The sequence below is a fragment of the Rhopalosiphum padi genome, chromosome 4 (assembly GCF_020882245.1).
Source record: "Rhopalosiphum padi isolate XX-2018 chromosome 4, ASM2088224v1, whole genome shotgun sequence".
Classification (NCBI taxonomy): Eukaryota; Metazoa; Arthropoda; class Insecta; order Hemiptera; family Aphididae; genus Rhopalosiphum; species Rhopalosiphum padi.
This window is the reverse complement of record NC_083600.1, coordinates 38,387,195-38,410,353: the sequence shown is the minus strand read 5'-3', so window position 1 is coordinate 38,410,353 and position 23,159 is coordinate 38,387,195. Positions and strand designations below refer to the sequence as shown.

The following is a 23,159-nucleotide window of genomic DNA, read 5'->3' as shown; positions in this document are numbered from 1 at the left end:
GTTGACATCTGCAAAATATTACGTAGATTAAGTTATTCATTTATGAACATCAGATACTGATAATTCAAAAACAGGTACAAGACACTCACTTGATAATATGCGTAATATGCGTATAATCGCATTTTTGAGTAAAAAAAAAGAAGTTAATTAAATATACATATAGATATATATATATGCTGAAGGGTAAGTCGTGTACAAACATATCGTGTCAATATCAGTCATCACAATATATGGTGTAAATATTCAAATTCTAGTAAAATTTCAATCAATAAACAAAAAACTAGCCTTAAAAATATGTTCATAAAAAAAACGATTCATATTGTAATTTTTTTTTATCAAATATTAAAATATAAATAAAAAAGGAAGGGGGTAATGTAACGATCGTTCATCATTATTTATAGTTAAAAACATAATATGTACATTGTACAATATAGATATATACTATAGAAACATATATATTCTACACTTTATATACATGCTGACTATACATTACGTCCCCCCGGCTTTGTTCCACATTTATTGTAAGACTACGGCCAAATACCCACATGTGAGAGAACGACAGTTCTTCGCGATTACCATCACGCTCACCCGAACTCCAAAACGACCATAGTAAACATTGTAAGTACTATAATAAACTTTTATGTATTAACTATTATTGGACCGATCTTCATTTATTTATTGTATTATTAAATATCCTAAATACCTTCTGCTCCCGAGCTCCGGTTAATACAGATTCAAAAGAAATTAATTTCTTCATTTTTATACTTAACGGGTCATCTCTGACCACGTTAAATATTGATGGAGGCGCCGAAGCTCTTAAGTAGTTAAAATACAAATATTCGAGATTGGTTTAAAATTTTAATTTTTAAAAATAAATCAACAAATAAAACTAAAAAAAATATTGCTAAGAATATGTACAAATATTTCGCAACGATCGTCACAATGGAATAATGAATTCACAAACAATATATTATTATATACATATCGTACGACGCGTAAGAAATTTTTGGCACGAAACTCGTGATAAAAATGTTATAAACGCATACAAAAACGCAAAATACTGTTAAAAACAAATTATTTGGAAAAAAAAAACCACCGGTAGCCTGTAGTGTAATAAAAACATTTGAACTGCAGTAAAAGTGTAGACCCTATATATATGGTTACTTTTCGCGTGTTGATCAAGCAGTATATGGAAACATTTAATAGCACGTATAAATCGTTTTCGTTTTTGCCCTTAATCCATAAATAATTCAATCATCTGTACCGGTACCTATAGGTATGATAAATTTTAATTTAGCGCGTATATATTAAATTGTTAAAATTAAAATAAATCGGCTGGTTATACACACTGCGCAATAATAACGTGTTTATATATACGCCTGAGTGCCTGACGGTCAATCTATAATACACAATTTGTCTTATTTATATAACCAATGTAATAATACACGTATACAATAAAGGTCACGAGTAATTTAACCCGCAAAAATAAAAATTTTCAAAATTTTAATATTAAAAGTAACTTAATGAATATTAAGTTTAATTTGTTTTGTTCAAATTGTCAACATAAAAATGCTTCGAGGGCACTTATTTATGATATTCGGGGAAAAAAATGTGTATTTAATGTGTATTTCTTTATCATTATCACTTAAAATCTCTGTTAAATATGCGAAGTGGATTACATAATTTGGCATTTCAAACGTCGAGTTATTATAGTTAAAGTCGAATTTATGAATGCGTATATTCAATACCACATAATATTACGACGCAGGTGTAGCGCTCGCGTATAATTTACAAACCGAGCTTGCTAACGGTGTGGAATACATTAATAATATTTATAGGACGATAATTATTATATTGTAACAGTAATGTGGGAGCCTTTACTGTTGTAACGTGGGAGGGACGAGAAAGGATTTAAAATCTAACACTATTCGCTTCGCGGAGCGTTTAACTCCGACTGTTTTTATATAACGATTCGTATTATGCCGTGCTTTCGGTAGGAAGATTATATTATTTAAAAAAAACAAACAAACGGAGAACGAGACTTTTGTTTTATTTCCGAGACGATTTTTTTTCTCCCCCTCTAGATTTTTGTGTCTCGATTTTTTTTCTCTCCGCCGATCTACCGACTTCATGCAATTAAACACTACCCTTCGCACCTTACGAACCGTCTGGAAAAGTCGGATTTTTTCTCCTCGATTGGTTTATGATGCGGTAACGATCCGCTCTTCACGTAGTCTCTGGCGCGTAATCATGACACGTTGACATCGTGTCGCAGTTAAATTCTCATCACCCACCATAAATATACAAGGTATACTCTTGTATATAGTATTAAACTTATTTCAATACCATATACGAGTTTTGTAATTTTCACGCACCACTTGAAATAAAATAAATAATAATATAATATAATGTTTAATATTAATAACTATTACAATTTTTTTTCTCTTTTTAGTCACTTATTACCATAACTATATGCGTTTTTAGCAAACTATAGGTTGAGAATCACTGCTGTGAAGACATAAGATGTACGCATCGCTCATACTAACTAAATTCATCATAACTATGTGAAGAAGGAGACTATAATATAGAACCCCAAAAACCTTTCGAAATAAATGAAAATAGTATAAATAATAAACCGAAAACAAAGTATTTTATAAACTCGGTATAATAGATTGCGTTACATATGGTTAGAATAAACATTTAGTACGAACAACAAGCGTATATGATGGTTATAACGTTGAACAATATATTATTATAATATACTTTGTCGGTATATACTGTTATAGAAACTTAAAATGTTCAAAATTTAAAAAACTGTTAAAATAACGAATAATTAATAATATTTGGAATACTATTACAATGACAATCATAGTATGACACATTTGAAAATTTAGTATAATCATAACACCCATACAATATGATGTCATTACATTTTACAAGTATAAACATTTCGATTCCCCTTAATGATGCACTCAGTACTCTGATTCATATCCTAATCTAGTAAAAACAGATTATCTACCTGATAATAGACTAGACGAGTCGATTAAGATACATTTCACGTGGTGATAAGGTTTATGTAACGAGTGTTCTGAAAAATTATTACATTGAACTACTGAATTTAAATCCATACCATTTTTCACGGACCTCGTTCAGTTAGTATTATACATTTTTTTTTCAAGTGTGTTCATTTAGCTATTTTCAACTGGTAACGAACTTTGTGTCTCGACTTGGTTTTTTTTTTTGGAAGGGGGAGGGATATCTAGTCACCCCTTTTTCGTCTAATATGATCAGCACTGAAATCGTATATTGTCCGTCTTGCAGTGTGTTTAATGTCCCTCTAGCAGTACATACAATATAATACGAATATACGGAGATCTATAATAGGCAGGGGACTCGATGGACTGACGACCGTCGGCGGCGGTGACGAAAAAATGGCAGACGCGCGAATGAATGAATCATTAAATCGGGCGAAATTGGTGTCTTCTGTGGCGTTGACGTTTCGGGCGGAGAGATGACAATGACAGACGCGGGAATCTCTACAGTTCCCAGTTCAATTTAAAAAAAAAAAACTTTTTAACGAGCTTCTTTTCAGCGAGGGACAAGTAAAAAATAAAAAAAAAACCGTTTTGAAACGACGTCGTGGCAATTCGAACTGTTCTCTTTCCTTTTACGTTTACCAAACGGTAGGTTACGCGGCGGCTGACGGAACGGAAGAGAGATAGAGTGAGAGAGGTAGAGAGACACAGAGGCGGCCGTGATGTCGTCCACCGAAATGATAAAAAAAAAAACTGCTTGACATTGCGCCGTAGATGTGTGTATATATATATATTTATACATTCAAGAATGGTAGGTTTATAGTGTTTTATTTTTTTTTTCTCTTGATAATTTATTTTATTAAAAACTCTTCGCCGCCGAACTGCGTTATTCATCTTCTCGGCGGCTGCGACGCGCGTCCGCTCCAAACAACAATTATTATTGTTATTTCTATAATTTATTAAGGGGTCGAGTCTAATCAGAATTTAACGAAAGTCGACGGCGCGAAGTGTTAATTGTTTAATAATATTATTGTTACACTGCAGTCCGATACTCTGACGGGAGCCTCGACGGTGTGAAAATATGATTGCAATAATCGTATATATCCGCCGACGCCCGCACGACATTGTACAGTATTTGCTATACGACTGCTGCGAGCGTTTGTAATGTTAGAATTTGTAACTATACGCGTATATACACATACACGTGTACAGCGCACGGATGTCGTCGCCGTCGTTTGAACTCGCGACTTCGAGCCGCAACGATGAATCAAAATCAACGTCTGTCGTTCGGCTCGGCGCTGCGCGTAATGTGCGCACAACCACCACACAGACACGAGAAGATCTCGTTCGTACACACACACACACACACACACGAGCCGTGTACACGTCTGCGAGTATAGACGAGTCGCCGTACTTACACACGTCCGCGGGACCATTAATAACGCTCGTCCCGGGTGTGCGTCGCGCTTGTCAATATTTAACGAACTTTGTGTGCTCGCACCGTGAGCGTATACACCAGTACACGTTATAATATATATGTATATACAGTACGTGTACACACAGTAACCGTATATATGTATATTATATGCGCGGCCGCCCGTCCTAAGTCTCGTCGATGGTGGTATCGCGTATATATATATATATATATATATACATTAGGTATACGCGTTATATGCGCCGCCAAAGGTCTGTATAGGCACCGCGGTGGCGGCGGTGGTTTCCGTCTCCGTCTATACACGATAATATCAACTATTCGACCGGATGCGGATGGATGCCGCGGGATCGGGCTATAGAGGTGACCGAGCGATACGAAAAAAATCCGGCGCACGTCGTCGGAACCGCGGCGGACAACCCTCATATTTTGATGTTTTCCACGGTTTTACGATATTGTTTTATGGTCGGCCATCTCGAAAGTTTTAAAATTGAAAATAACATCCGAGTTTTGCTCGGAGTGTATATTTAGCGTTGTTTACGAAACGGCACTTTTTTTCTCCATACATTTTGCTATAAATCGGAAGTTTTTGTCTCTGCACTATACAAAAACTATATAAAACATATTATTACTAGCCGTTTATCCCGGAGCGAAATTGAACAAACATAAAATACATCGAAAATCGGTGTATCTCGGTTATAGTGTACCTCAGTTCACGGGCAATCCGCCTGTGGCGGATCGGATATAGCACTTGGTGTATTTTCGAACGTAATTCAAACTACTCTCCGAACTTCCTGATATCTCTAAGAATAATCTCTGAAACTTCCATCAAAATTGGTCTTGTAGTTTTTGAGTATATATGTAAGCTACAGACATATGACCATTGCCTTTTATTGTTGTAAACTTGGAAATGTTTGAACTACAAATAACAAAGATAAAATATAAATTATATTATATGAAAAAATAATTAAATATTATTTTATTGTATTTAAAAAAAATCGCACGATCGTTCGAATATAATCTATACTTACATATTTTATTCTTAAACATTATTTTTGTAACCTGCAATGTCAATTCTACGTAATTATTATAGGGAAATAGTTATTCAAAAATTAAATTCTTGTGTGTTCCATCTAATACAGCTATACCAATCTATAGAGGTTTTAAAAGAATCAAAGATGCCCTTGGGTTAGGTTAGTTGAGTCTCAAAAAATTTATTGATATAGGTATAACTTATTAAATTAAATCTGAGATTATTCTTTAATTAAACCTCATTTTATATTTATTTATGAATAAAATACTTAATAGATACCTAACCTTTTATTTGATTACCTACCCTATATTATTTATACACTCAAAAAAATAATTATATGTTATAATCACTGCTTCCAGTGAACCCAGATATTTTCTGAAATTTTAAGATTTATAAATTAAAACCGTATCATAGCCTAAAAAAATTAATCTTGAAAATTTATACACTTTTTTTAATAATAGATTCCAATAGCTAGGCTTGAACCTTGAACATTACTTATAGAAGTTATAGACTATAGTTTAGATATCTCATAGTTTCAACTTTAAAGTGTTTCTATATTACTTAATTTAAATCACTAATAAAAATGTAAAAGAAACCTGAGAAAAAAATATAAACTGTTATTTTGTTAATATTAAAATAATATAAGACTGCAAAATATTTATAATACTGGTAGGTACTAAAATATTTGAAATTGTATGTTAAATATTTAAGGAGATAAATATTTCTGTATTTACTTTAGCCATACTGTCCATACTATTATGCCAAAAAGTGAATTCAAATATGTGAAAAATCCTGTAGATCAATAGGATAATTTGGTAGGATTAATTGAATAATAAGATATTTATAACTACAGATACAGTCATACCTATATTATTATTTATTTTGAAAAAATAATAAATATTTTTTTTAGAAATTTATTTGTACGGTTTGACTTTTTTTTTCAATAGCTGAAACTATAACCGGTGTACATTATTTTACGCGTTATAAAACTATCGAATACTGACTCAATTTACCCAAATATTTATTTGTCGACAGTTCATATTTATAATCTATCAATACGCAATAATAACAGATAATACGACGACCATATATATACCTAATGTAATATTATTATAACATTACTTAATTTGCCACGCGCGTATAATAATTATTATAATCATACATATAATAAACGAGTAAGTAATAAATAGATATTTGAAATATTTTATATATAATATTATCAATGTTACATTTTTAAAATCTGTTTCTATCCTCGATATAAAAAAATATCATCGATCTCTCCTCTTTTTCCGTTATATTGATACTAAAGACAAACCCTTGTCCCAATAGCACTCACTTTTACGCATTGACTTCGGTCATAGCTCGACGTGATCAATTCTGGTTAGAGATTAATCGATTTTGAAGGAAACTCGTAGTCTTGTAAGCCCATATTGCCCACACCGCAACATTCCGTGTATGTACAATATATTATTTTAGTATAATACGCACTCGTCGCAAAACACATCCACACACATTGTTTGGTATGGGGTATTAGATGTGCGCGGGAGACGTTCGGCAATGCTGCGCGTACCGGAAAATCTCTACGCCATATGAACGCGAAAGTAAACACGCGCGGACTCGATTAAACATTTATTGTGTTTGTACTTTGTACGGAAGCACAAGCGGCGGCGGTCGTGTTTACAGAACACGCAGTGTATTACGCCAACAGTAGTATACATACGGTAGCTACAGTATGTATATAGTTGTATAATATAATAATATATACTGCACTATTATATATACTATATTAAATACATACATATACATAATATATATTATATACACGCGTGTGTGTGTGTGTGTGTCTGTGTGTATATATTATGTATTATACGACACAGTCGTTGTTGTAGTAGTAAGCATAGTAAGTTTGTATTATAGTGGTAGTAGTAGTTTGTCGTTATATGCTACCGCTATAGGCACACACACACACACACACACACACACACACACATACGAGCGCGCATACACACAACCAGGCGGGCCCGGCGTTTTGCACGTCCCGCAATGTCCGGCCCGGAAAATGAACAATTTGTTTACATCCCTCTTACTCTTTCCCTCTCCCTCACGTGTGCAAACCAAAATCTCATCAGATCCACACAACGCGATACGCCCCGACCCGAACATACCTAATCTATCCCCTGCGACGCGCAATATAATATTATGTATATCGTATATACACATCTTGTCGATTAAAAACACGCGTTTAAAATCAATTTTATTGGGCGAGATTATTTCGACAAAATTTACCAAAAATACACGATTAAAAAATTAAAATAAATTATATGATTTCAAATCGAAATAAGTAGGTACAAACAATATTTTACTAATATTTCCGTATATGTATATTGTACAATAATAAATAATTAGAAAACCTCACAATAATTTTATTATATTATAGGACCTATATAATAAGATATTATAGGTACTCCTGACATAAAGTATTAGATTTGTTTAAAAACCTATGATAAATTAGAAAATACCTAATATCATCGTGTAGGTACAAGGAGATTTATGTTAATCATCATTTAAGAATATCTGAAAAAAATGATGATTAAAAGATTTAAAAATAGTTGTGGGTAAGAATGTACTTCGAGGAAAACGTCTAATTGGTAGATTTTGGAATGTTTCTTCAGTTTAATAAAGAAATTTCCTAAGACCACCGACGTTAAAATTTTAATTTTTAAAAACTAATAGATAAAGTAGATTAACGCATCATTCAATATAAAAAAAAACATAGTTTTGCTATAATTTAACACCATATAATTCAATAGTCTAATGTTTGATTTTTAGATGTAGGTATTCTTTGGAAAAATTGATACAAATACTATAGTGTTTTTTATAATACAAAAAAGTCCACTACTTATTATACGTATATCATACAGCCGCCACCATGGCAATTATATTGTCTATCACGACGTATTTGATTTGAAACGACCCTAAAACGTACAAATATATTATGATATATATATAATTATAATGTAGGTACCTATAGCGGTAAACGAACTATTATTACTATGTCATTATTATAATATGCCTTTATCTGTGATAATAATTTTCTATATTACATTGATATTTTACAATTTGATTGGTATTGGTCGTATTTAAATTATTCGTTTAATAATGATTCATGCGTGTGTGGTATACCAACACAATATGGTTACGCAATCGTATGGTAAGAATAATATTTAAACTGTCGGTCGATAACGACACTCGCCGTGTATAATGTACAATTAAAATAATAATTAATAATATTATATTATTTTTTAATATACAGTTTATATTTTTAATTTGGTACAGCAAATGCGTATAGTCGAGACACAATATCGAGAAATAAATAGCAAGTACATATTTATATATATATTATTTATAGTACCTACACTAATCGAACGGAACGTTTATATAAACTCCCTAGGCCATCAATCAAGGGACTTTTTAGAAAGATGTCCGCCGTGACGACGTGCAGATAAGGCGAGGCAAAATAAAATAAATCGAACCGCTTCGATCCCGTGTACACACAAGTACAAAACGTACACATCGTTGCACCGGTGACTTTTGTGACTGTACATTATACTCGTATTATTATTCGCGTTAATGATATTATTATGTGCAGCACCGAATTCGCGATTCGCTTAAGAAGGTTTAATCCCTCCGAAAAGAATATAATCTTCTTACAAAAAAAATACAGGTAATTTAATACATTTTTTTTCAACCGAAATTTCTAAGACGTGGAATAATGGTTATATAGGTGTGAAGATACGTACAATAATAATATTAGGGCAATATATATATTAATACGTGTATATGGACGCTGCACCTATCCGTGAGATTGGTATTTTTTTAGATTTTAAAATCTCCACATTTATTACTATTTATTATGTTTAAGTCAAAGTGAAGTGTAGTGAGGAAACAAAGGAGGATTATTTCTAAATATTATATTATATAACATTATATCTTTCTTTCAAATCGTATATGTGACGCTCTTTCGACTTATAACTATAACAGTATTATGTTTGCGTGCTTATTAATAGATCATTATTCAAATACAAGTAATACAAACCAATTGATAATTTTAAGTGCCTAAGTCTTAGTATACTGTAACACGCCGTTATGGTGTTTTGATTATCGGCGTTACTAAGCTTTTATTATATTAAAAAGCTACATGCAGGGTACATCACACCTCGGTTGTTTGTCAGTAATTTGCACTAAAATCCCAAACAGTCGTGTACACAGTATACACGTCGTGCTGAATAATATTAAGTGTCACGTTCTGGCACTTTCGACGCGGGCGTAACGAACCATCAACGACAATCGGTGAATCATTCGTTTTGTGTACAATGATTATAAATAATTATAAATAATATATTATAACAATATTTAACGATGACGAACGGTTGCTGCAATCGATTTGATTTTAATTATTGTATGTCGTGAGTTTATCGCCTTAAAATTATATAAACTCGAAATCAAATACTATACACCTACGAGAAACCCACTGAATTTATTTATTAACGTCAATCATTATTATTACGACCGTAACCTAAACCGAGGGTATTGTGTACATAATATAATATAATAATGCATCATGTATATATACTGTTATATATTAGATATTCGATGTTTAAAACCGTAATCCAAATAAGAACGAATAAAAATATTTTGAACAAGTCCGTGTTAGTAGATATTACGAACTCATATATTATAAATTTATTATAATATTTTTTTTAAATGACTATAATAGTCAATACAATAGTAAACGAAGTTAGACATATAACCTGCTCAGCTTCGCATCTACCGCTGCCCGTCTGCTGTAATATTGTAGAATTAAATTATACTATTAAAAATCGTATTATTCAAACTCGCTCTCACTCGTACAGCTTTGATCCACTTATAGTAGACGCCCGTCTGTGACACAAGCCGTTACAAGTAGTTGATATACGCGATAACGTGTATTTAAATAGATATAATAAAAAATATTGAATTCGTTTAAATCCTTAAAATATCGTTCTCTCTATTCGTTGGCCGTCACTGAACAGTATACAGTAGTTTTAGAGTTAGATCACGTGGGTGTTGAGTCCCATTAAATCGCATACTCGAAAACCGTGATTTAAATAATATCAATTCCTAGAAGTGTCTAGGAAATAACCATGTCGCCTCTTCGCTATGATTGAACAGGATTAAGCACTGCCACTGCTTTGTCGGAGGAACTGTGTGAGATTATACGTGATCAGAGGAGACAACACACGTTGAGTTGTTTTGCAGGTATTTATGATTAAAAGCAAAACAAAGTTTTGCATAAGCACAGCGCAATAATACAGTTTTGAAAGTTTTTATTGTCTGTAACGACTGCAGCAAAACACCAAAAACATTATCACCGAAAATCAAAACGAAACACGAATGACATCTATAATAATATAGCTGTAAGGTACCTTTAGTAATTTATTGTTTTTAGTGAAACGTTATTATTGTGTTACACTCACTACTCATATTTACGTATATAACAAATGTTTAGTATGAAAAACTTTGAACGTTTTAATGGTACGTATTATATGCATTGCTTTTAAGTTAATGCTTAAAAAACACAATACGAATAAAAGAAGAAAACAGTCACGGTCGTCATGAGAATATAATATGCCAAGTGCCCTTATTCAGTGTAACTTTTCCCCTATCCCGAGGTACATGACCCACATTAGCCTGTCTTTGAACTGTTCAAAACTTTTTGTTTCGTGTGTATATGAGTTCCCTTTATGTACGAATCACACTTTCATCGCAATACTCTTGGCATTCCTCTCGCACTCAGCTAAGAAACAAAACTTTTATTCCTTACAAACGGATCTCTATTTGTCGTGTCCATACTCTATGTACAAATGTTATACTACTGCTGCCACGAATTCTCTAAAATTATTCAGTCGCATTGTCGCTACAGTCGAAAATAAAACTCGATTCGTTATATTTAAATATATTCCGGTTTAACTATATGTATATAGTTGGCCCGTTTACTAGAAAAAATGTGTTACGTTAATTATTGAATAACAAAAAAAAAATGATGACGCGTCATTAATTATAAATAATATGATGTTATAATGTATAACATAATATATACATAATATACTGTATATATTATACAGTTTAACATTCTGGAGAACTCTAGATGACGCCGCCAGCGAGCTCATCTACTGTCACCGGTTATTTTTTCAGTTTTGTCACTATCTCCTTAATGCTGTTCACTATAAATTAATATTTGTGGTGATTTTAATTTTTTTTAATTATAGATCAAAAATTGATTAAACAAAACGCAAAAAATGTTTCTAATATATGTATATCAATATTTTTATTTTTTTTTTGTATTTTACTTGCTACTTTTAGAAGTTTTACCTACTTATTTATAGTACACCCGTGGCCTCTCCTGTAAGAGAACGATTAAAACGATTTAAAATGGTTTACACAAGCGTTCAAGGTTTGACTTAAGCCACTTGCTGTAAATGTTAATTATGTTGTTTTTTCGGTATTCCTAAACTTTTAAACTATAAATAATAATAATAATTACCTGTTTTAAAAAACAAAATAATATAATACCATATGGGCTTAGTGAGGTGATACATCAAACATTTTTACCTTTTTAACTGCTCAAAAAAGTATTTTTAAATTATGAAATCATGTACAAATAAAACACACACTATCTCGTCATCACCGTACTAATACGTAATTGATGCTCAAAAATAAAACGATTTATTGTCGTATTTTTAACGTCCACGGTTTTCTGATTAGGTCGATAGGTTACTAGACGTTCTAGATTATTAGGTTCGCACCGCACACGCACGACAGCTGGCACCGGACCACGAGAGCTAATCCTATTTGTGTCGCCGTTTGTACCCACTGCAAATCACGTCAGCTTAATATATAGGTAAGTGACTAATAATAATATATTAAACGATTCACGATTTCCGGGTTATATCTGGTTAATACCACCGGTAAATCGCATAAAACACACGTACCACGTGCTATGTATAGTACAACGATGATGATATAATATATGTATAATAAAATGTACGACGATATTATAATATGATATTATGTTTAAGGTATATTATATTATATGCGTTAGAGCAAACGGTAGTGAAAAGGTTTATTGTACGTGATGTCCAAGTCTTATACACGAGTATTATATTATCGTATACACGTAATACGTATAATGCCAATAATAAAATAACGACGAAAGTGTCGAAAACGTGATGTTGGCGGTGGCGGTCCATACAAATGAATGTAACAATTTGTGGGCGCGCGCGAAGCCTTACACACGCGCACAAAATACGCGTGTGCACATTTTAATATAAGTCATAATAGTCATATAGTGGCGGCGGTGATAGTGGTGACCGCACTAATGGCGACCTATCGTCAGTGGCGGGACACGGACAGACATGGTGTAGGTATATATCTATTATTATTATTATTATTATTATATTATAGCGATTCTGTCCGTGAGTCGGACGGATTGAGCTAATCCGATGGAATAATAATAATAATAATAATAAGCGGCCGTCCGCATTCGACGACACGAACGCACACACTTCACACACTCGCACACGTGTCCATTTCCGACGGCGATCTCCGTCGCAGGGTATTGTCATTATTATTTCGTACGATGTATATAATAATAATATTGTGCTACGGATATGGTGCAGTACTATATAATGTTATTATTATAATGTCGAATCGGACGTTGCGCGTACGACGAGCGAAGAATACACGTAGCGCACGACTGCACGAGGCTTAACTACAGCGTGTGATGATCAGTACGAGTCCGTTTTAAAATCGAAAGATTATAGAAACGATACCGCAAGTACTAATTTTTCGCGTATGCATTTCCACGTATCTATCATCAAGTATTTTAAGTTATACATCGCAGCGGTGTAGCGTGAAACACGGTGGATGCAGGAAGTGGAGGGCCCTTTAAACACAAAAATCAAATTATTAAAATATTTAGTGACGCTACTTGAAACCGATGAAAAACAAAATATATTAATATAATATCGCGCGTTTCCATACTTTTAAATTCGTTTAAGACGCAATAACATTTTTTTTTATGAAATTCTGCATTTTTTTTACTGGTATCCGATGAGAGTTCTGTAGTGGACAGTGGTCCCAATCTAAACAGGCCATTGAGTGCATGTATCATTGATATGGTGGCCGAAGGGTCGTTGTGGTGATGTTATAGAGTCGTATATGTAATACCCGATCTCACAACAACAGTATAGCCTCAAGAGAGGACCTAGAGTATACAGACCCCGGAGTCTCATATTATTATTATTTTGAAAAATTGTATTTGTGCTCATGGAAATGATATATAGTAATTATTATTTTTTTGTATCTATAATATATGTATATTGTATAAGTATAACAATAATAATACACACATGGAAATAACGCGTCACCGCGGGAGCAGCATGATGTACATAATCATAATATTATATTATCATTATAATTAGAGGTCTATTATATTATAATATTGTATATATATAGGTGATAATATGATTATTATAAATTGTTTTGAAACTTATCGTATCATAAAATTACGATAGCAATATATATAGTTATATTATTATAATTTATAACGCGTTACGAGCGATATCTTTAATAGAACAGTCGTACGATCTTTTCGCCGTCGTATTTTATATTATATTATTGGTGCGTGCGCGTTTCTCGGCACCAATATTTTCTTCGTATAAGTATTTACTGTCTTTTCATCGTCGAAATCCGAATAAAAATACTATAATACACGTGTGCTACGAACAGTTGACGAATTTTGATCCCCCTCCCCTACCAGGCTAAATAACGACCGTTCGCGCCGTCGTCCGTTTATCCGACGTCTGACTGACAAACGCCAGAGACTATAATATCAAATACGCGACTGTTATTATATTATCAAACACGCGAGCGTCGTCTCTATCTGTAAGTCTCCTCTTATTTTTAGACAAGTATTGTACGTCTTATTACGACAACGTAGTATAATAATATAATATGTATTATTAATATATTAACGTAACACCGCCGGACAACGAGAACGCTAAGTCTTTTTCTTCGACGCGACGTCGTGGTCCACGGGATTTGGTAACAAATATAATCCTCAGACAATGCGCGCAACAGGTGTCCGTATCATTTATCTGTATTTTTCCATCTACACTCGTATATGTCTCGCGATACGCGTGTGTAACGACACATTTCCCGGAATACGATTCCGATCGGAAACCTATTGTGTCCGAACTTTTCACGCGGGATAATTTCAAAATTAGATCAATAATCTACAGTACCCGGATTTGGCGGATTCGAGAACGCTGCAGATTTGTACACGTGTTAGAATGATAAACAAAGTATATATATATATATACAATACATACGTCGTGCCGAGTATTTTTCACACACAACGCGCAACTCACAGTTTTATTTTTCTATGATTTTGCATATTGTGTTTTAAGTCTCATCCGAGAAGTATGATTAATAATGTGACATTACAGCTCGGCCGCACGCATTACGACGGTTGTTGTACGTGAGATTAAAATTATAATAACCGTACGATAACTACCGCAGCCTATCTGTAATGCGTAAGAAATGCTTAAGCTATTATACGTCGGCCCACAATACAACGTATTATTATCATACGTAGTGTCGCCGGCCGAATCCACCGAAACGAATAGTTCCGCCACTATTATGATAATAATACGGTTCAATATATTATAATATTAGAGAACGCATAATAATATTAATAATATAAAATTGTTATATTCGTCGGACGCTCTGTAGACACATATCTGCTTATTCACAATCGTTTAATAATTGATCGATAACAACATAAATGCCCAACATTATAATAATTGTTATTATTGTTATACGTATCGCCCGACACGACCGATTTTCGTAATGGAATTAATTGGTCGATGTTAAATCAATAAGCGTCGGTGACGAACGGCGTGTGGTACGCTGCGTGAAATCATTCATTTTATCGTAACCGTAATACGGTAGGAAAACCAAAATCGTATTGGATCGGTTTGTGGTTTAGCGACAATCGCCGTATAATTGTTATTTATTTAGTTTGTAATGCGACAGCGGTTTTTTCCCGTTTCCCGGCTGTAGTTGTACGCGTGATATTATTGCCGACGTTGAATACATTTCGTCCGCGTGATAACCGTCTGCTGCAGTATATTTTCGTGGAACACGTCCGGTTCGGCCTTCATGACGTTGTCTGCCGAAGACCGTCTTTAGAGGTACATTAAACTACGCCTATTGATTTATTCATTCAAACGATATACGAAACATCATCAAATTAATATATACGTCGTGTGCGTCGGTAAGTATTTATTTTTTATTTTTCCACTATAATATATTATTAACATTATTGTTGTGCCGTTAGCACAGCACAATATTACGTAGAAAAATTATTCGACGTTTTGACTCGTGAATGCTCCTTATATCGATGCGTATGGTACTATATGATCTATACATAATAATATGCACAGTACATACCCATCGTGAGCGTCTAACGGCGAAAAAAATTTTGAAACTACTAAACTATTTTGTATTCTACGCGACCAGTTCGTTCCGAGCCTACGGCAGTTGTAGTGTGTTTTCACACATTGCATTTTCGTCGAAATCGATTTACACCAATTCGTTTGCGTTGTACACTGCGCGATATACACGCTTAGAAAATTGTGTAGGCGGCTACGTGACCGAGTTGAACGTAACTTTGCGTATATCGTATAATATTATAATATATTATAATACATCATAGGTAGATAGCATAATACCATAATAATGTATAACGCCCGTATACGCGGTGATATATTATCGTAGCCGAACTGCAGCGGGCGCATAGCACAATGTTATAATAATAATGTATTATTATTATAAATTATAATATTACAGTTTTCGAACTGTCGTCTCGGCGGTCGCGGGTTAGGGTGGAAAACCGCTGAATTCCCTCGAATCCTCGACGGTAGCAGCCGGGGGGTCGTTTTTGCCTCATCAGTTCACGTACGTTTTGGCCATACATATTATTATTACGATATTATACGCATAGAATATGCCTACCTGCTGCAGTGGGATCTCGGGAGCGGCGAGAGAATGTTTTTCTTTTTGTTTTTACCACCCCGCGAAGACCATAAATTACGACGGAAGTGGCAAAAGGGCGTGGGCATAACCGGTGTAATTAATAAGGAGCGTTGAGGGATTTTCATTTATTTTAAGTGAGACGGCCTCGGTCGCTCCGGGACCGTTTCGCCGACGACGACGACGACGACGACGACGACGATGATGCGGCCTCGGTGTACGAATATAATTATTATTACAGGCGCGATAACGAGAATACTGTTTAAATGTATAATATATTATTTTACTAAATCTTTGCGAAATTTGACGTGAAAAAAGTAACAAAAATACGGTAGGTTTCCACGCACTTGACAAATGTCCGTTACCCTCTACACTCCAAATTATATAAATTTCAAATTTCAAATTTTCATTTATGATTAATGTAAAATATGCTGGTTAGGTTACTGAGCAACTTACTTACTGAGTAGCTGCCATGCTTTGGAACCGCAAGACATTGTACATTTATTGTAATTATATAGTTGTTAACATTATAATACCATATATTATTATGAGATGAGCTATGATAATGATTTCCTACAAATATATATATATATATATATATATATAAGTTTTTGTTTTGGATAAATATTTTTATACTCAAATTATTCATTAATTAAATCCAAAATTAAATGCGGAACAACTGTTAAATAATAATGTAATTAGGGACGTTAAACTATATTTATTTTCCGCTAAATTGTTGATTAAATATCTAATTTGAAAGTTTCAGTTCAAGTTTGATTTTATCTGATAGAACAAACAATGATTTATTTAAGCTATCGTTAATAATGGCTCCATGCCATATTATTTAAATATAAAATTATTATGTGACTAGGCTGATGTAGATTATGAAATAAATTATTATGGATATAAAATTTATATTTCTTATTTTAACTGTATTATTAATGAATTTAAGATGTTGAAAAACGTAGTACAAAAAAAATGCTAACTAAATTCAAATTATTAACATCAGGTCCTGTGTGGTGTATTAATGTTTTAAAATACACGCGTTTTCGACTTCCAATGAATGATTTTAATTATAATTGAGCAATAATTTATAGAAATCATTTAACTATTTTTATAAAATTAGTTAGATAACTTTTTATTTTTTATCAAACTCACATCTCTAAAGCTTCCGCTTTTTAAATTCCACAATATTTAGAGTACTCGGAATAACGTCGCATTACAAGACCCTTAACTAATCTCACGGAAAATAATAAATTAGATGTCTAGTATTCTAATTGTAATTAATAATATCTTTTTTTATGTACTTAAACACAATTTCTGGTTTTTTTTTTATTATTATTATTAAAATCTGTACCCTGTACCTACATCATGACTCGTATAAATTGTTATATTTAACAAATATTACTGTCCCTAGTCGGTTTATCAGTAAGTTATCACTAAGAACAATCTTGTTTCGAACGTTAAGTGTTATTAAATTATTATCTTTTGCATTTAAATATAATATTTCTACGAATAGCTTGATAAAAGTCAATGTGACACTAATTATTGTTCATTACCAATGCGCAATCTTTCTATAATAATTCATTATAAACAGTATAAATAAATGTGTATGTGTAATGTTTTGATTTTTTAGTTTCTTTGTGAGCTTGTGCAATTACATTTTGTTGTTTTTAATATTTTACATTTAATTAGATTTCATTAAAATGTGGATGAATCAACTATTATTACTCACAGACGTTTAAATAACAATTGTTATTAAATTATAATATTATAATTATATATTTACGTTTCATTTATATTTCTATAACAATGAACACTAATAATAGTAATAAACAATAACTTTATGATTATTTATCAATGCACAATGGTGTGTTATTAATGACTGCATATTAATATAATAATATATTATATAATATAATACTATTAACTAATATAAATCGTCCAAATCTCCGATGGTGCCTATATTATTATTTTTTTATTAATCTATTAGTTTCTGGATATTGTGGCAATGTGATTTCCATCAAAAGCCATATTTTTTATATGTTGATTTTGTGTTTTAGTCATTGACAACATATATTTACGATCCTCAACCAGTGTTATAAGTCTGAGGTAGGCTTAGACATCATACTATAATGGGACAATTTCCCTTGCCGCACGCAGTTACCGATATACGATGCGGGAATGAATTAGGTATGTAAACAATATTGTAAACATTTATTTTTATTACATTTTTAATGGAATATAATTCGTAGAATACGACCTCGTAGAAACAAAAGTCAAGTATGGCAGAAAGGCTACTATTGCTCAGGTAAGCAATTGTTGTTTATATATAGATAGCATAATATCTGCGTATTTTTTATTTAACGCAAAACCAATACGTTATTTTACAGTTATTGGCTACGATTGTTCAGAGTTTATTACTGGTAAACGTTGGAATGGAGTTGGCGATGGCTACAGTAGTAATCGGTTCACTTTACAAAAATCCAAAAGCTGAATTTGTACTGACTGATACCGAATCTTCTTGGTACGGTAAGCACACAGAATGATCTATAACTCAACAATAACTTCGGTTGTACACAATTTATTCTGAATAATATAAAAAGTGCATTGATTTACATTGACTATTCCTCGTAGAATGAACATTTTTAAGTGTTGGCAGCGAAAACGACTTTGAAAAAAAATATATTTTACAGACCAATCGTTATTAACGTTTTAAAGATTATCGGTATTTAATGTAGTTTTGTCACGTAAATACGATATGTAGAGCACGAAGGCCATATGATGTTTTTTTGCATTTAATTGTGTTAGCTGAATAGCTGATATACTCGTAAACTATCATCGAGAAAAATCACCACATCCCCTCTTCATAAATACCAATAGATATTACACTCATGAAATACTTGTATGCAATTCAAAGGTTAAATTTTTCATTGTAAACACATAATAATATATTAACCAACATATTCTTCTTTTCAACGCTCCAATGTCGCATATTATTTTAAAACCATTCTGCACTTCGGCATTCGTACTTATTATTAGTAAACATTGTAGAAACATTTTGTTACGTTTACAGGAAGTATACTTTATTTGTGTCAACCGATTGGGAGTGTACTGTCCGGATACGCGCAAAAACACTTCGGAAAGAAGTCTTGCGTGGTTCTGGCTTGCGTTCCCAGCATCTTCGGCTGGATACTGCTGTGGTACGCAAACTCGGTTACCATGTTGTACTGGTCGACCATAACGATGGGCATGGGTTTGGGCTTCAACGATGGCCCGGCGTACTCGTACATCGGAGAGATTTGCGAACCGAGACTCCGGGGAATCATGTCCTGTGTGATAAACATGGCGTGCCTAATAGGCGTCTTGTCCAGTTACGGGCTGAGTTACGTTTTCCAATGGAAGACCGTGGCGGCGATGAGCGCCCTGTGTCCGGTCATGTGTCTGACGCTAGTGACATTTGTGAGTTTTGATCGCTGTTCATTTCGTCAATCGTTTATTACATATCTACTTGTTCCTTATTCTCGCGTATAGATACCGGAAAGTCCGATTTGGTTGATATCCAAAGGCAAAAACGAGAAGGCCATGAACGCCATTTGTTGGCTGAGAGGATGGGTAGAGCCTCGTGTCGTTGCCAACGAGTACCAAGAACTGATGTTTTATTACAAGACGTCTTTAGACAAATCAAAGACGATAAGAGATTCGAAAGGCACGTTTTCGTCGTTTTTATGGATCAAGAGTCCCTCGGTGTATCGACCACTACGGCTGGTCACCGTTTACTATGTATTCACGTTAATTTCGTGTCTGACACCCTGCCGCCCTTACATCGTTAAATTGATGTACGAATCGGGTGTGAAGGATACCCACAGTATAGCTTTAGTGAGTATAATATTTGGATAGCTAACTGAAATATTATAATGTATTTAGACAACAGTATTTAAATTCTTATATTGGTATCGAATGATTAAATACTTTTACTGCCAATCTAATATTTATTAAATACTAATTATAGACGTTTAGTATTTGCACACTTTACATTTTATTTATTATTTTTATAATAATTATTATTATTTACTGAATAGTGACTAAACATTTTTATTCAAGCATAAACGATCGTGTTTATATGTTATTTTAGTTATTTATAATGTAAAAATGACATAACGTTATTCCGACAAATTATTACTGCTCATTTACGTATTTTACATATAGATGGATGGATACATTTAAAAAAAGTAACAATAATAATATGAAACAAGATAAAATATTTTACATACATTTAAATATAACTATTTTTTATTTTTTGTATTTCAAATATACTTTTAAAGTAAAGTTTGTTAAACAACATTTGAGTGTTAGTTAAATAAATTTTCAATTTATTATTTACAATACTGCAAATATAACTGATATTAAATCGAATCTCTTATAATTTTGCATACGATATCGTAACATGTTTTTATTAAATTGTTTTTTTTATTAAGACAAAATATTAAAAAAAATTTAATTTTATATTTCTCTGTTAGTCATTTATTTCTTAATTATTATGTTCAAGGTGCTTTATGGATTTATGCAATTGGCTGGAAGCGTAGGACTCACTTTAACGGTGCGGAAACTAGGAAAGCGATATTTGACTTTATCAACGTTGTGCATAAACACGCTGGCAATATTCGTGTTCGCTATATACTTCGTATGTATTAATAACACACTGATTAGTCCCAAAGCCTACGTGCCAATGGTACTCTACTCGATCATCATGTTCTCTGGAGCTATGGGCATGTTGACCGTGCCATGGACGTTGGTCAGCGAGATATATCCTAATGAGTAATATACATGATACACCTATGATTTTTACTTTTCATAACCATATTAACACGATATTATATGATTTTCGTGTAGAGCTAAAAGTTTCGCTTCTAGTCTGACGACTGCAATTTTTTACATTCTAACGTTTTCGGCGACCAAAGTATATTTAAGTGTCGAAAATACTTTGGGCCTGAATAACACCTTCTTCATGATGGCAGCTTCCAGTTTTGTTGGATTCGTATACCTCTACAGAAATATGCCGGAGACCGAGAACAAAACTTTAATGGAAATTGAAGAATTTTTTGTACCCAAAAGCGAACAAACTTCTTCTGAGATATCACCTGAACCCCAAGCCGTATGATGTATTCTATTTTTATTTTTTTTTTTTAGTGTACATAAACGGTTTAGTATTAAAAAAGTTACCTTGGACGATGTATATACAAATTTGAATTATTACATATTATTTCGATTGTGCTATTATCGTATGTGACAGTTGCAATGGTATTTTTATGGGATTTGCATTGTTATATTATTAAAACATCAGATTCTATAAATATATTATGTTTCGCGTACTCAGTAATATGCGAAGATCACAATAACGAACGTTCATTATTGTGATATGTAAAATAATCCAAATTCCTTGTTTTGTGTTTGAACACAACTTTTATTAACTTTTAGCACTCGTTTATTTAATTTATTATACGTTATATAATATTCAATGTTAGAATTCGTGATACTTATAATTTTTAAAAGCAACTTATTAAAACATAATATGTTTCACCATCTATTTAGTGAAGTTTGTACAACATTATTTTAACAAGAACAATCTTCTTATTAAAATTTAAACCACATTAATATATTATATTATTTAACAACTTCTTAAACATCTTTGCTCACGAAATATACTAAAATCTACAATTTTAGGAATAACTTATTTTTATCCAGCATAATAATACATATTAACTTTTTTTTATATTGGGAATATAGTTTTTATTACGTTGAGTGTCGACATAAAGACATTTTAATGGATCATATTAATTAGTGTTGTTATTAATTTTTCTGTAGTTAATAATATATAACATATAAATACGTACAATATAGTATTGTATTATAATTTGTAGTAATTAATTTAATTTTTGTTATTGCTTTTATCATTAATTATTGAATGTGCTAATAAATGTATATATATAAATAGAATAGAAAAAATAAAAATACACTGTGTACAAAATAATTGTTTTATACAAATCAAATATCATTATTTCAATTAAATATTCTTATTTCTTAACACTATATTTTTAATGTTATAATTTATTTACACTTCTGCCCGTACAAATTATAAACCTATAACAATATACGGTTAAGGAAACGATATATTATGGGTTTGACGACAATAATACGACACGCATGCAAATAATATTATAAGCAGTGAGCTAAATAAAAGGAAGGAAATAAAAAAAAAAGCAACAACACTGGAAAACAACGTCAAAAGATTTGTTATACACACTTTTTTTTATTACTATTATTATTATTATTATTATTATTTTAAGGAGGGAACCGAAGTCGTTAAGGTCCGATTATAACAAGGGGCCAGCCACTGTTATCATGTTGGGTATACGCAGTTTATTTTCCACCCTTTATACCGATTCATTTTTAGCTTCTCGACAAACTGAATCTTTTTCTCCGTTACTTTTGTCTCTCATTTTCTCATTCTCTTTTACTTTTT

General features: G+C 32.5%; 2 protein-coding genes across 7 annotated transcripts in view; one reads left to right on the top strand and one right to left on the bottom strand.

Moving 5' to 3' along the window:
• Nucleotides 1–23,159, bottom strand: part of LOC132929337 (uncharacterized) — a 110,321-nt gene that overhangs the window by 77,563 nt on the left and 9,599 nt on the right. The window lies entirely within an intron of this gene.
• On the top strand, nucleotides 600–22,726 carry LOC132929916 (facilitated trehalose transporter Tret1-like). Of its 4 annotated transcripts, none has more exons than XM_060995555.1 (8): nucleotides 600–618; nucleotides 18,700–18,829; nucleotides 18,892–18,947; nucleotides 19,030–19,168; nucleotides 19,713–20,098; nucleotides 20,171–20,515; nucleotides 21,186–21,454; nucleotides 21,530–22,726. In XM_060995555.1, the coding sequence occupies exons 2-8, from the start codon at nucleotides 18,772–18,774 to the stop codon at nucleotides 21,795–21,797; spliced, it is 1,521 nt and encodes a 506-aa protein (XP_060851538.1). In that variant the 5' UTR covers nucleotides 600–618; nucleotides 18,700–18,771; the 3' UTR covers nucleotides 21,798–22,726. The 4 variants fall into 4 exon arrangements, with proteins under 4 accessions (XP_060851538.1, XP_060851537.1, XP_060851536.1 ...); XM_060995554.1 differs by lacking the exon at nucleotides 600–618 and adding an exon at nucleotides 12,422–12,440; XM_060995553.1 differs by lacking the exon at nucleotides 600–618 and adding an exon at nucleotides 14,163–14,485.